We start from the raw sequence: 15,414 nt of genomic DNA, 5'->3' as shown, positions 1-15,414 counted from the left end.
GCTGGCCTGCCACCCAGGCGCCCGTCAGATCTTGGCCTTTGTGCAACAGCGCTTTTGGTGGCCTACCAAGGTCCCTGACATGTCCACATTTGTCACAGCTTGCACAGTTGTGCACAGAATAAGACTCCTCGGCAAACTCCGGCTGGTCTCCTCTAACCTCTGCCTGTCCCTCACCATCTCTTATCTCACAACTCCCTGGACTTTGTCACAGGTCTTCCCCCATCTGATGGCACCACCACCATCCTGACTGGTTGATTGCTTCTCCAAAGCCGCCCACTTTATTCCTCTCCCCAAACTACCCTCTGCCAAAGAGACGGTCCAGCTCATGGTGCAGCACATCTTCCGGATCCATGGACTGCCCATGGACATGGTCTCCGACCGGGGTCCTCAGTTCTCATCCCAGTTATGGAAGGCGTTCTGCACCCTCATTGGGTCATCAGCCAGCCTGTCCTCCGGGTTCCGCCCCCAGTCCAACGGCCTGTCGGAGTGAGCCAACCAGGACCTTGAGACCACCCTGTGCTGCCTGGTCTCTGCAAACCCCACCACCTGGAGCCAGCTGTTTGTGTGGGTCGAATATGCTTGCAACACCCTTCCCTGCTCTGCCACGGGCCTATCTCCCTTCGAGTGTTCCCTGGGATATCAGCCCCTGCTCTTCCCTGAGCAGGAAGAGGAGGTCGGCATACCTTCTGTCCAGATGTATGTTCGCCTACTGGACCGGTCGGCACTCCTCAAGACCACCTCCATGTATCAACGACAAGCGGATCGCCATCGGACCCCGGCTCCCCGGTATCATCTTGGACAGAAGGTATGGTTCTCCACCCGGGATCTGCCTGTCCGGATGGAGTTTCGCAAACTGTCCCCCCGTTTTATCGGCCCTTTCCCCATCTCCAAGGTCATTAGCCCCTCTACTGTTCGTCTTCTGTTGCCCCTTACCCTTCGTATATACCCCACCTTTCATGTGTCCCGTATCAAGTCCGTGTCTCACAGTCCCTTGTCTTCCATTTCCAGGCCCACCCCTCCTGGGGGTTCGACCAGGGGGCAGGGGTTTCCAGTACCTAGTTGACTGGGAGAGTTATGGCCCGGAGGAGAGGTGCTGGGTCCCCGCTAGAGCCATCCTGGACCCCAGCCCTCATTGCAGACTTCCACCAAGCACCCCGGTCAACCAGGTATGCGCCCAGGTAGCCACCCCCAGGGGGGGGGGGGTACTGTCACACCCTGATCTGTTTCAGCTGTCTTTGTGCTTGTCTCCACCCCACCCCAGCTGTCGTCCATCTTCCCCATTATCCCGTGTACTTGTACCTCTGTTTTCTGTTTGTCTGTTGCCAATTCGTCTTGTTTGTCAAGCTTACCAGTGTTTGTCCGGCCAGCTCCTGTCTTTTCTCAGCCTCTCCTTTTCTCGCCATCCTGGTTTTTGAACCTTGCCGGTCCTGACCTTGAACCCGTCCGCCTGACCACTCTGCCTGACCCTGAACCTGCCTGCTGTCCGGTACCATTGCCACTATCTGGATTTCTGACCTCTGCCTGACCTGACCATGAGCCTGCCTGCCTGCCGTCCTGTACCTTTGCCTCTGTTGCTGTAATAAACATTGTTACTTTGACACGGTTTGCATCTGGGTCTTACCTTATCCTGATAAATATGATGTCAAGATGAGCCAATGGGGCCAAAGTTTAGGGAGAGTCAATAATGCCACCACACAGTTCACTGGCATATGTCTGGTTATAGTACCTATAGCAGGCATCAGTATGGTTGTACCTCAATGATTTTGTCGAAAGGGGATGTTTATGATACTACAGTGAGTATATAAGATTTTCAGGAAGTATATTATATTTCCTTGAGATAATTGGGTGACTGACAAAATGATGGGGTTTTATTTGGATTAAAAATCTAAACATATTTCAGTTTGCATTTAGGCCAATTTGACTGAAATCCTGTGCTTTCCCCATCCACTCAAAGTGAGAGAAAGACTCATTGGAATGCCTTAGTTAAAGAGTGCTGGTCATTCTGTACACAGAACATCTTTTTCGTTGGGCATGGCATGGGGGTAGAGGGTGGATGAATCTTCCACAAAGTAAAGACTTTTCCATACGGTTTCATGGCATACATCCAAGGTATTTCCCAACTGTGACATTCATTATTCATCGCATACATTCAGAAGTTTGGGTGGTCAATGGTTAGACTGTGATGGTGTTTGAAACTGAAGTATTGAAACTAAAGTTATTGAAACGAAAGTACAGTATAGTGATTCTTGTAAGCAAGCAATTCCATCACACACAATACAGTACTTCATGTACTATATACTGTAGACAGTCTCCTAGAAAGAAATGTAATATGCAAGTGTAACCATTTGACATGCCAACTGTATGTGTGACTATATATGGCATGAAACCCTTTTGATTTAATGCCTAAATACCACTGATTTAATCAGAGTGCTCCCACTGGACAGTTACTGTACCTCTCTTTTGACCTTATATATTTGCTCCACTGAGGAGGCAAGTATCTTGGCGATCTCTTTGACCCCACACTACTGGTAGAGTTTTGACAGTTGGTGCTGTGTACCTTGGCAGTGCCATGGTAGTCGAGAGGTACAGTATATTACAAATGGCAGAGGTTCTAGGAACCTTCATGCCTGGAATCCACTGGGACAGCTGGAGATGAACGCTGACTCCACAGTGTCAGGCACTTTCAAAATGGGACCTTTTAATGTTTAATATGCATTCTTCTCTCCTTTCATTCCCTGGAAGCATGCTTCTTATTTATTGAAATGTTTTATTGTGTTTTATTAAAACAACTTGGGGATAACTGTGGAGATAGAGGGGCAGCCAAAGCATGTGCTCTACGATTACAAACAGTTCTTTAGGCAGACCTAAGCACTCAAATGAAATATCACTCAAATGTCCCAACCCACAAATTATTTTGATGGAAAACTCTCATTCTACAGTTGATTTAAAGAAAAATCTTTATTATTCAGGGATTGAAAAAAATCCAAGTAATATTAGCCATCAAGAAAATACAAGAGAAGAAGAGATACTCATGTGCAATGAATTCTATAGAAACAGAATATATAAATACATATACAGTATTTCAATGATTACTAGAAAATCTTTCTTGTGTTTTTTTTACAGGGGCTTGGAAGCCAGTGCAGTGAGTTTTCATAATGAGCGTATTAACATATATCAAATTGTTTTCTGGCCCCTGGGTAGAAACCCTCTGTGAGAGAAAAAAAAGGAAGAGGGAGAAAAGACAGGAGGGCTTGTGAGTGTGTCAGATACCCTGTGAGAGAGTTGGCCCAGTTAAAGTTCCCTGCCACATATGTCAACCGGTCTTGTTTGCAAAGGCTAGTGTTTAAGTGTGGATCTGCTGAGCTTCTCATCTCCTAGCTGGCTGCTTTACTCTGCTCTACTCTGCTGGGCTTGAATAACTGATAAAGGTATGTACTGTCTGGGTCAGTGGCATTGCTGCTTTGTGTGCATGGCATTTGTATTTATTAAATATAGTAGAGACTGTGATGAATGTGAGATTAATTAAGCAATAAGAATGGTAATTATACATTTTTATTGATGCTAGTAGAGAATAATACATTTATAACTTTCCATTGTGAATTAGAATGTCAAATTAAATAATTATATTGATTACAGATACTTGTGTAAAAATATTGTTTCAGCTATAGGCTTCCTATAATTGTTCACAGTTTAGGTATGACTATGTGTGTTAAAATGAACAAGTTTCATGACAACATTCTGAATGTACAATTTACATATTAATTAAATATTGATAGTGATTTGCATATATTATTTTGTCACTGTATAAGGTTCTTGCTATCAGTATCTACTGTATATATTTTTTGCCTAACTACAAACAAACTACAGTTAAGAATGTAACATTTGTATTCTCTTGACCTCTGTAAACTTAATTCTGACTTATAATCATGAATTAATTCATTATACATTGATAAGTTCAGACAACACTTTGCACAGGAATTAGAAACATTACTTAATAGAAGCTTTCTCCCCAATAATTGTTGCTCTTTTGACTCCTAATATTGTAGCTTATGACAGTTTCTAAAAACATATATATTTATTCAACATGCTTTCCCTCCTCTCCCCACTCAACAGAAGTCTACTAGAACCATGTGCTATCAAAACTCCATCCAGAGGGTAGAGATGGGTGCTGCTTGTGCTCAACTCCTCTTCGCTGCCATCTTCTGGTCAATGCCTTACACTGGAGCTGCTGCTGTGCTGTCTCTGTCCAAATCCAACCAGACAGACCTTCTCCAACTAACTAGGTCTGCCTTCGAGGCAGAGTCTGACTGGAGTAATCGGAATCTTACTAGCATCGACATGCCTCGTAGCCGAAGGAGGAGAGCCATCTCCTCCAGAGAAATGAATGCCTTGTTGGATTATCACAACCGTGTCCGCTCCCAGGTCTTCCCTCAAGCTGCCAACATGGAGATCATGGTGAGGCCCCGACATCTACTGTAACGGGGCAGGAAAACAAGGGACTGACGCATCTGACCGACAAATCAGAAAAAAATCTGAAACATAACTTTGGAGTTTTTGCTCTACACTAGAGTTAGATTTGACATTTTAGAAATATCTTTTGTCGATGTTTAATCACGTATATTTATTTAGTATGTCAAGTGTCGCGTAGGTATGTACACACAAGTAAAACAATGTGGCGAGGAGACGCTAGACAGATAGGACCAGCGGACATCTGTAAAGCCTTCCTCGTGCGAGGGGCAGGGTTAATGAGGTTTTATCTTTGAGAGGTGTTGAACTGCTGGTCTCTCTCCATGCTTTAGGTGTGGGATGGGAAACTGGCAAAATCAGCAGATTCCTGGGCTTCCCGCTGCATATGGGATCATGGACCCTCACAGACCATGAGATATATGGGCCAAAACCTGTCCATCAACTCTGGCAGGTACTTTTGAACTGAACTGTCCCTCTTCTTTCCATGTTGCTTATGTGAATGTTTGGTTCAACAATGGCTGCCTAAAGAACACTGTCTTATTGTATATCTGGTCAAATATGAAGTAGGTTGGTATTTTTTGAAAATCCAAAATGTGTCTTTCTTCTCCTAGATACCGATCAGTCATTGAGCTGGTGAGGTCCTGGCAGGATGAGAAAAACTCATTCTCCTACCCCAACACATGCAGTGGACCAGTTTGTTCCCACTATACACAGGTGTGTGGCTTAGATACTGCACTAAATGGGAATGTATTGACTGGGATGTCTTCTATTTATCCATAGTCTTCTATTTACAGAAGATAAGTACTGTACTGGTATAGTTGATATTTGTATTGGTAAGAAATTGGGTGACTGTGTGTGAGAACTTGTTTGCAATTAATTATGTTGACTATGAGAGCTACACATTGCATCAACAAATTGATACATTGCATCTTTCTGTTTTAGATGGTATGGGCCAATACCAATAGGATGGGATGTGCCATCAACAAGTGCTCAAACATGAACGTGTATGGGAGCTCTTGGAGAACAGCAGTGTTCCTGGTTTGCAACTACTCTATCAAGTAAGTAATGTACTCACAAATCCTTCTCTGTTCGTAGAAAGAGTAAGCTGTCTTGTTATGATGAACACAAAAAAAGCCAAATCTGTAGAATATACCCACTAGAGATTAATACGTTTATTTTTTCAATGTACAAGCTATATTCATCAGAACCTTACATTGAAGTGAATATTCTCTAATCATAAAAGGAAACAAACAAACACACAAGATCAGTAGTTAACCAGGTTTTATTTCTCTTCCAGAGGGAACTGGGTTGGAGAGGCTCCCTACAAGAGTGGCAAACCATGCTCTGCTTGTCCATCAAAATATGGAGGTTCGTGTAACAGAAACCAGTGTTCCTCCGCTGGTTCAAAAGTCAAAGCCAAAAAACGAAAAAGATATTAAAACAAGTTGGACGTCAGTCACATTTTCCCTGTTTTAATGGAAGACTTTAAATGATTAACTGTTTCTTGTTGAACCATTCCATTGATCTCATTAAAAAAACAACTTCAAGAGAAGATGTGTGAGATGCGAAGAATTTCTAAATAATAATAGTAATTTAAAAAAACAAGAACTGGTTTTGCAAAGTTGGAAGTAACTAAAAATGACAAAAAAGTTTCTGTGATTAAATTACAGTACCACTATTTTTGTGTTTATTATTAACAAGTGTTTGATGCACCACCCACTGGATGTTTAGGCAAGCCCCCCTAATTATAAGCCTAAGGAACTTAAACTCTTGGGTTGCAAAGCTCCATTTTGGGCCAGGACATACAGAACCCAGCTACCTAAAACCACAAGGGAATTATGTTGCATTCATCTAATTATATCCTTTATTGAAAATGTTGAGAAGATGAGTTCAATATATTTGTAGGGCTATGCCAACGTGTTTGATAAGTCCACAAACTGTTTGCACTGTTTTTGGTTGATTATTTGGCTCGAGTGACATTTTGCGAAGCTATTTGTATTGAAAATGAAGCACTTTTATAGTTCACTGTTTTCTTTTTTTTTTATTGTATAATACATGTTTACTGTAAATTTAGAGACATAGATCATTTTTATGAATTGTTCTGTTGTAGACCAATTATCTTTTATAACATTGTAATTCACTTATTAGAGGTCACGATTGGCCTGAAAATGACAACACTGTCAAGCATTCTTTGAATAAAAAAGAAAGTGAGTTTACCTCAGTAGTGGGTGTTTTAATGAACCTTACAGTTCCAGGGTGCTTTTTTTCACCTCTGTCTGTCTTAAAAGGAGGACTTCAAGAGACCTTTAATAGATTTTCTTCTAATTATCTTTGCATGGCCGTTTGTTACTAGCAACAGACAATCAATCCCATTTTACATTTACAGTTGTATGATGTCAATTCATGTAGTCTATTCATGTACGCATGAGAACGTAGATATTATCAAATGGACACAGTGACAGGCTGTATTGTGCATATTCTCTCAAATGGCCCCCGGCCTGCATCTGTGCTTATTTAACTAGGAGGCCAAGGGAGGCTAGGGGATCTGCTCTGCTGTCATGTTTTTCCACCTCATTCCACCTCCACCTCCATATTCATCCGGAGAGAGTGTCCGTCTCTGCTATAAAACTGGACTAACGAGGCTTTTATGGTCAGAATCATTGGGATAACTGCGCAATGGACACTCCGGAACTATACAATTCAATTGGTTCATATCCATTAACAATGAGAGACTGGGAGTCAAATATAAAGTGATTTGTATATTTTATTTCATGGCCACAATGGTTCATATTAATAATAAATATTCTACCTTGTAGTATGTGTCACAAATGTTAGTTTGATGAATATGCACTGCATGCGTCATTCCTCTTTACATGTTCATGCTCGTAAAATATTTTGGAGTGAAACTTTATGACACCTAATCAATCAATAAATATTTCAATGTTTTCAGAGGACATCTGATTCCGTGGGAAAACTCCTTTTCAGGAAAAGCAACATGGGAAACTCCTTTTCGGGACAGCAACTGACCCATACATGCGACCAAAAGTGAAAGTCCCCACAAGGAAAACAAATGCGCTATTTTGTAATGATATCAGTGTGAGACCTGTATATGTTGTCACCTTGCTGCCACCCACAGGGATATTTGTATCAAACTGTATTTGTCCAGTGTTTGTCTGTGCATTGCATAACCTGGACGGACTATATGTCTTTTCAACCAAAACATTTACTTCATTCACACTCAGCGTCTGAAGGTGGGGAGGTAAAACCCTCTGTCCATGCTCCAATCCAGCTTTCTCTTTCATGTCCCTCTCTCCGCCTTCCCCCTTTCTCGCCGTGGTTGAACAAATGCAGCCTCCCATTCTTCCTTCCTTACTTTTTACTCAATGCACACTAATAAAATGTTTGGATATTGAATATAGAAAGAAATACATAACTTGTCTACAGACCATATTTGAGCTTCTATCATCTAGTTGCTATAGCGACAGCTGCCTGTCATATAGATCTGGTCTCTATACGAGCCTGGTTACTGTTTAACCTCTCCACCCACATTTGCCCAGATTAGGAAAATCAATAAGATAACAGCTAGGAGTACCTACCTACCTACGGCTGGGGCCTTACCTTGCATCAACACTACCTTTCTCACTATAACGCAGGCGGGCGCTAACTTCCATATTTGAAATCCTAGAACTTTAGGAATACAGGAGAAAAAGAAAGACACATTTGAAAGAAACAGGGGGAGGAGAGAGATGGTCAATGTAAACTCACAAGTCAGTACAAGCATGGAGATTCCATTCGCTGATGGTGAGTACACAGTTTCGTTTATCATCTCACGGTTTCGGTGCGTTATGGTGGAGCTCACACCAGCTGTTGACTTTGTTTAAACTGTGGTTGGCAATACACACTGCAGAGGGCTTCTCTTCTGGCAGGCAGGTCCATTCAATGTAGAAAATATCGTCGTCATTTTTGTCTGTGTTTTTGACACGACTGCAATCAAGGAGGTGTGGAGACGATGGGAAGGTTGTTAAAAAGGGCCCCACAATAACCTGAGACTGACGGATGAGACTCCATTCAGACTGATATGAACCTGGGAAGTCAAAGCTTTGAAGAGTAGAATAATATGATTTAAGTTCCAATATAGGCAGTGGGTAGTATTTGATGAATGGAAAAGACTGAGTCAGAGTGAATCAGGATATAATCATAGCCAGGATAGTAGAAAGGTGTGAAGAAGTGAGGCCTGAAACGCTGGGCTTTCACCTGAAAAACACATGGGAACCACCTGGGTAAAACTGGAAAAGCATCCAACCACATCAGCAACCTCTGATCCAATTACACTAAAGTTGCCAAAACATGCCTTTTCAGGAGTGTAATGTGTACATAGCTTGGGGTTGGTTTTCATTATGTCATTCACCACACATGGTATGATTTACATATGAGTCTGGGAGATGTAAAACTCCCCAACCAAACTAGGGATATTAGTCGTCCTAAGAAGGGCACACTAGAGTAGCGTCATTGTTTATTCAAAACTGTTGGGTTCTTTCTGGTTTTATTATACTGTATATCTTTATACTATGTTTCTTTGTGCAGACATACAAATGCTGCAAATCACAATGTCACAAGGTCACTCCTCCTAATTTGAGGTAGTGCTGACATAATGTCTCATGCATCAGGAGACTTAATAATACTGACATGAGTACGTCACAGACCTGCAGTTATGAGTTCTTGTCCCTGGTGGACATTACCTGAGCTGCACCTTATTCCCTTACAGCAGTGTCTTAAACCTTTTATTGCCCAGGGACCCCCGCCCAGGCAAACCTGCAACCCAGGGACTCCCATCATGTTTGCAAAACGTTTTTTTTATTTTTTTTATCTTGTCTTATCATCCGGTGAATTATAATGCCAAGGACAAGTAAATCAACATTTCAAAATGAATAGATTTGGTAGATAGTTTTTCATGGTTTTGACCTCCCCACATTCTAATTGGAAGAAGTGTAAACTCTAAGATCGCCTATACTAGAAAGGTAACGTGAAAGTAGGGCTGTGACGATAATGGAATTTTGGGTAATGATGAATTGTCATGCAAATGAACAGTTTTTTGGCATAATTTTCTTCTTTTAAAAAAGATTTTGAGCTTGTAATGCATCATAATGCATATTTGAAAGACATACCTACTGAATACAACAACGACATACAGTACTTAATTAATACAACACAGCTTTGGTTACACCCGTCTCAAAAATAGTTTTGACCGCTTAGAACTTTTGGAAAGGAGGCTTCTCCTCCCAACCATGCCATTCTGCTCATAAAATAATTACCAACTTCATGTAAAAATGAAAAACTGCTTTTGGTTAAACTATAAATACTTGAATATAAAGTTTAAACCCCCCTTCTCCTAAAATGAATGTATTAAGACGATTACGATGACTATTATACAATAATTGTGCCAGCCCTACTACAAACACATTCGCATATAGCAGCTGTTTAGCTGGTTAAACAATGGTTAGCAATATGTTGGCAAAAATGTATGTCCAAGTCAAGAGGTACTGCATCATGAAGGGGCCTCGGCCTACAGTCTGGATTCAGACCTACAGTATCAGTCACAAGTTTGGACACACTTTCTCATTCAAGGGTTTTTCTTTATTTTTACTATTTTCTACATTGTAGAATATTAGTGAAGACATCAAAACTATGAAATAACACATATGGAATCAATTAGTAACCAAAAAAAGTGTTTAACGAATGAAAATACACTACCGTACTTTAAAAAACTACATTACAAATGTCCTTGTTTTTGAAAGAAAAGCAAATTTTTTGTCCATTAAAATAAAATCAAACTGATCAGGAATACAGTGTAGACATTCTTAATGTTGTAAATGACTATTATAGCTGGAAACGGCAGATTTTTTATGGAATATCTACATAGGCAGACAGAGGCCCATTATCAGCAACCATCACTCCAGTGTTCCAATTGCACGTTGTGTTAGCTAATCCAAGTTTATAATTTTAAAAGGCTAATTGATAATTAGAAAACCCTTTTGCAATTATGTTAGCACAGCTGAAAACTGTTGTGCTAAATTAAAGAAGCAATAATATTGGCCTTCTTTAGATTAGTTGAGTATCTGGAGCATCATCATTTGTGGGTTTGATTACAGGCTCAAAATGGTCAGAAACAAATAACTTTCTTCTGAAACTCATCAGTCTATTCTTGTTCTGAGAAATGAAGTCTATTCCATGCGGGAAATTGCCAAGAAACTGAAGATCTCATACAACGCTGTGTACTACTCCCTTCACAGAACAGGGCAAAGTGGCTCTAACCAGAATAGAAAGAGGAGTGGGAGGCCCCGGTGCACAACTGAGCAAGAGGACAAATACATTAGAGTGTCTAGTTTGAGAAACAGATACCTCACCAGTCCTCAACTGACAGCTTCATTAAATTGTACCCACAAAACACCATTCTCAACGTCAACAGTGAAGAGGTGACTCCGGGATGCTGGCCTTCTAGTCAGAGTTGCAAAGAAAAAGTCATATCTCAGACTGGCCAATGAAAATATAATATTAAGATGGGCAAAAGAACACAGACACTGGACAGAGAAAGATTGGAAAAAGTGTTATGGACAAACAAACCTACTGTAAGTTTGAGGTGTTCGGATCACAAAGAAGAACATTCATGAGATGCAGAAAAAATGAAAAGATGCTGGAGGAGTGCTTGACGCCATCTGTCAAGCATGATGGAAAAAATGTGATGGTCTGGGGGTGCTTTCGTGGTGATAAAGTGGGAGATTTGTACAGGGTAAAAGGGATCTCGAAGAAGGAAGGCTATCACTCCAGTTTGCAAACCATGCCATACCCTGTGAACAGCATTTAATTGGAGCCAATTTCCTCCTACAACAGGACAATGACCCAAAGCACAGCTCCAAACTATGCAATAACTATTTAGGGAAGAAGCAGTCAGCTGGTATTTTGTCTATAATGGAGTGGCGAGCACAGTCACCGGATATCAACCATATTGAGCTGTTGTGGGAGCAGCTTGACCGTATGGTACGTAAGAAGTGCCCATCAAGACAATCCAAGTTGTGGGAGGTGCTTCAGGAAGCATGGGGTGAAATCTCTTCAGAGTACGTCAACAAATTGACAACTAGAATGCCAAAGGTCTGCAAGGCTGTAATTGCTGCAAATGGAGGATTCTTTGACGAAAGCAAAGTTTGAGAGACACAATTATTATTTCAATTAAAAATCATTATTTCTAACCTTGTCAACGTCTTGACTATATTTCCTACTCATTTTACAACTCATTTCATGTATGTTTTTATGGAAAACAAGGACATTTATAAGTGACCCCAAACTTTTGAACGGTAGTGTATATTCTAAATAAATCACTGACAGTGTCACCAGCAAAGCACCCCCACACAATCACACCTCCTCATCCATGCTTCATAGTGGGAAACACACATGCGACGATCACCTACTCTGCATCTCACAAAGACAAGGCGGTTGGAATCAAACATTTCAAATTTGGACTCATCAGACCAAAGGACAGATTTCCACTGGCCTAATGTCCATTGCTCATGTTTACTGGCCCAAGCAAGTCTCTTCTTCTTATTGGTGTCCTTTAATAGTGGTTTCTTTGCAGCAATTCAACCTGATTCACAGTCTCCTCTGAATAGTTGATGTTGAGATGCATCTGTTACTTGAACTCCACGAAGAAGTTATTTGGGCTTCAATTTCTGAGGCTGGAACTTCTAATGAACTTATCCTCCTTTAGTTAACGAAGGAAGTCAGTTAAGAACAAATTTCTATTTACAATGACGGCCTACCCCGGCCAAACCCAGGTGACGCTGGGCCAATGGTGCACCGCCCTATGGGATACCCAATCAAGGACAGATGTGATTCAGCCTGGATTCAAACCAGGGACTGTAGAGATGCCTTTTGCACTGAGATGCAGTGCCTTAGACTGCTGCACCACTCGGGAGTCCAGTTGTTATGACTGCACTTGAAGAAACATTTAAATGTCTTGAACTGTTCCACATTGACTGAACTTCATGTCTTAAGGTAATGATGAACTGTCGTTTCTCTTTGCTTATTTGGTCTTTTACCAAATATGGCTATCTTCTGTATACCACCCGTACCATGTCACAACACAACTGATTGGCTCAAACGCATTAAGAAGGAAATTACACAAATTCACTTTTATCAAGGCACACCTGTTAATTGAAATGGACTCAAGGTGACTACGTCATGAAGCTGGTTGAGAGAATGCCAAGAGTGTGCAAAGGTGTCATCAAGGCAAAGAGTGGCTACTTTGAAGAATTTTGTTTTAACACTTTTGTGGTTACTACATGATTCCATGTGTGTTATTTCATAGTTTTGATGTCTTCACTATTATTTTATAATGTAGAAAATAGTAAAAATAAAAACCCTTCAATGAGTAGGTGTGTCCAAACCTTTGACTGGTACTGTATATATACATTGCTGTCTGAAAGTATTCATACCCCTTGAATTATTTCACATTTTGTTGTACTACAGCCTGAATTCAAAATGGATTCAATATATTTATTTTGTGACTCATCAACACATAATAAAATGACAAATTAAATCTTATTTAACTAGGCAAGCCAGTTAAGAACAAATTATTATTTATAATGACAGGCTACCGGGGAACAGTGGGTTAACTGCCTTGCTCAGGGGCAGAAGGACAGATTTTTACCTTGTCAGCTTGGCAATTCAATCCAGCAACCTTTTGGTTACTGGCCGAACACTCTAACCACTAGGTCAACTGCCACCCTGACATGTTCATAGAAACGTTAGCACATTATTTGAAAATGAAATACCAAATATCTCAATAACATAAGTATTCAAACCCCGGAGTCAATACATGTGAGAATAACCTTTGGCAGCGTTTATAGCTTTGAGTCTTTCTGGATGAATCTCTAAAATCTTTACATACCTGGACTGTAAAATATTTAGGAACATTCAATGTCATCTTGGTAAGCAACTCCCGTGTATATTTGGTGTTGTCTTTAAGGTTATTGTCCTGCTGAAAGGTGAATTCGCCCCAAACATAATGCTTTGTATTCAGGACATAAAGTATATTTCTGTGCCACATTTTTTGCATTTTTACTTTAGTGCCTTATTGTAAACAGGATGCGTGTTTTGGAATATTTTTTATTCTGTGCAGACTTCCTTCTTTTCACTCTGTCATTTATATTAGTATTATTGAGTACCTACAATGTTGTTGATCCATCCTCAGTTTTCTCCTATCACAGCCATTAAACTCTGTAACTGTTTTAAAGTCACCAATGGCCTCATGGTGAAATCCCTGAGTGGATACCGCGAAATTGGGGCAAAAAAAATGCTTCAATAAATGTTTTTAAATCAAGCGTTAAATCCTATTATGGCACAGAGTGAGTCCAATGCAACTTATTATGTGACTTGTAAAGCAAATGTTTCATGCAGCGCGATACATCTCTTTCGCATAGAGTTAATCAAACTGTTGATTGTGGCCTGTGAAATGTTGTTCCTCTCCTCTGCAATGGCTGTGCGAAGTTGCTGGATATTGGCAGGAACTGGAACACACTGTCCTAAACATCAACCCAGAGCATCCCAAACATGCTCAATGGGTGACATGTCTGGTGAGAATGCAAGCCATGGAAGAACTAGGACATTTTTAGCTTCCATGAATTGTGTACATATCCTTGCGACATGGGGTTGTGCATGATCACGCTGAAACATGAGTTGATGGAGGTGGATGAATGGCACAACAATGGGCCTCAGGATCTTGTCATGTTATCTCTGTGCATTCAAATTGCCATCAATAAAAATGGAATTATGTTCATTGTCCGTAACTTATGCCTGCCCATACCATAACCCCACTTCCACAACGGGGCACTCTGTTCACAATGTTGACATCAGCAAAACGCTCACCCATACGCCTGCCATCTGCCTGATACAGATGAAACCGGTTCATCTGTGAAGAGCACCATTCTCTAGCGTGACAGTAGCCATCGAAGGTGAGCATTTGCCCACTGAAGTCGGTTGCGACGCCAAACTGCAGTCAGCTCAAGACCCTGGTCAGAATGATAAGCACGCAGATGAGCTTCCCTGAGACAGTTTCAGACAGTTTGTGCAGAAGTTTTTCGGTTGTGCAAACCCACAGTTTCATCAGCTGCCCGACTGGCTGGTCTCAGACGATCCCACAGGTGAAGAAGCCAGATGTGGAGGTCCTGGGCTGGCATGGTTACATGTGGTCTGCGGTTGTGAGGCCGATTGGACGTACTGTCAAATGATCTAAAATGACATTGGAGGCTGTTTATGGTAGAGAAATTAACATTAAATTATCTGGAAAGAGCTCTGGTGGACATTCCTGCCAATTGCACACCTCAAAACTTGAGACATCTGTGGCATTATGTTGTGTGACAAAACTGCACATTTATAGTGGCCTTTTATTTTCCCCAGCACAAGGCTCACCTGTGTAATGATCATGCTGTTTAATCAACTTCTTGATATGCCACACCTCTCAGGTGGAAGGGTTACCTTGGCAATGAGGAAATGCTCACTAACAAGGATATAAACAAATTTGTGCACCACATTTGAGAGGATTAAGCTTTTTGCGTATATGGAACAATTCTGGGATCTTTTATTTCAGCACATGAAACACAGGACCAACACTTTACATGTTGCGTTTATATTTTCATTCAGTATATTTAGGCTTCCCATAACAAAGGGGTTGAATTCTTATTGACTCAAGACATTTCAGCTTTTCATTTTTAATTAATTTGTAAAAATGTCGACAAACAATTCTACTGTGACATTATGGGGTATTGTGTGTAGGCCAATGATACAAAATCTACATTTAATCAATTTTAAATTCAGGCTGTAACAAAATGTGTCAAAAGTCAATAATAATATATACTGTATAGATTCACGGACCCCCAGCAGTACCTCGACCCCTGG

At 40.9% G+C, this 15,414-nt stretch overlaps 2 protein-coding genes across 2 annotated transcripts in view; both read left to right on the top strand.

The window, feature by feature from the left end:
- The first annotated feature begins 575 nt into the window (after positions 1-575).
- On the top strand, positions 576-6,683 carry LOC135527475 (peptidase inhibitor 15-like). The gene is made up of 7 exons (XM_064955991.1): positions 576-786; positions 1,009-1,166; positions 4,057-4,455; positions 4,800-4,918; positions 5,079-5,181; positions 5,410-5,525; positions 5,765-6,683. The coding sequence occupies exons 1-7, from the start codon at positions 576-578 to the stop codon at positions 5,904-5,906; spliced, it is 1,248 nt and encodes a 415-aa protein (XP_064812063.1). The 3' UTR covers positions 5,907-6,683.
- A 1,401-nt stretch (positions 6,684-8,084) lies between these two features.
- Positions 8,085-15,414, top strand: part of LOC135528416 (hepatocyte nuclear factor 4-alpha-like) — a 29,330-nt gene continuing 22,000 nt past the window's right edge. The window contains exon 1 of the mRNA XM_064957488.1: positions 8,085-8,268. Coding sequence (XP_064813560.1) covers positions 8,214-8,268 — 55 coding nt within the window. The 5' untranslated portion in view covers positions 8,085-8,213. The remainder of the gene's footprint in view (positions 8,269-15,414) is intronic.

The sequence above is a fragment of the Oncorhynchus masou genome, chromosome 33, assembly GCF_036934945.1.
Source record: "Oncorhynchus masou masou isolate Uvic2021 chromosome 33, UVic_Omas_1.1, whole genome shotgun sequence".
NCBI lineage: Eukaryota > Metazoa > Chordata > Actinopteri > Salmoniformes > Salmonidae > Oncorhynchus > Oncorhynchus masou.
The sequence above is the reverse complement of the archived record's forward strand: the minus strand, read 5'-3'. Positions and strand labels throughout refer to the sequence as shown.

What these genes read in the sequence shown, in the direction of transcription:
- LOC135527475 (XM_064955991.1), top strand. Translation starts at nt 576, where the DNA reads ATGCTTGCAACACCCTTCCCTGCTCTGCCACGGGCCTATCTCCCTTCG. An exon ending in CTGCCAACATGGAGATCATG is followed by an intron (nt 4,456 to 4,799) that starts GTGAGGCCCCGA and finishes TCCATGCTTTAG; the next exon opens with GTGTGGGATGGGAAACTGGC. An exon ending in TTTGTTCCCACTATACACAG is followed by an intron (nt 5,182 to 5,409) that starts GTGTGTGGCTTA and finishes TTTCTGTTTTAG; the next exon opens with ATGGTATGGGCCAATACCAA.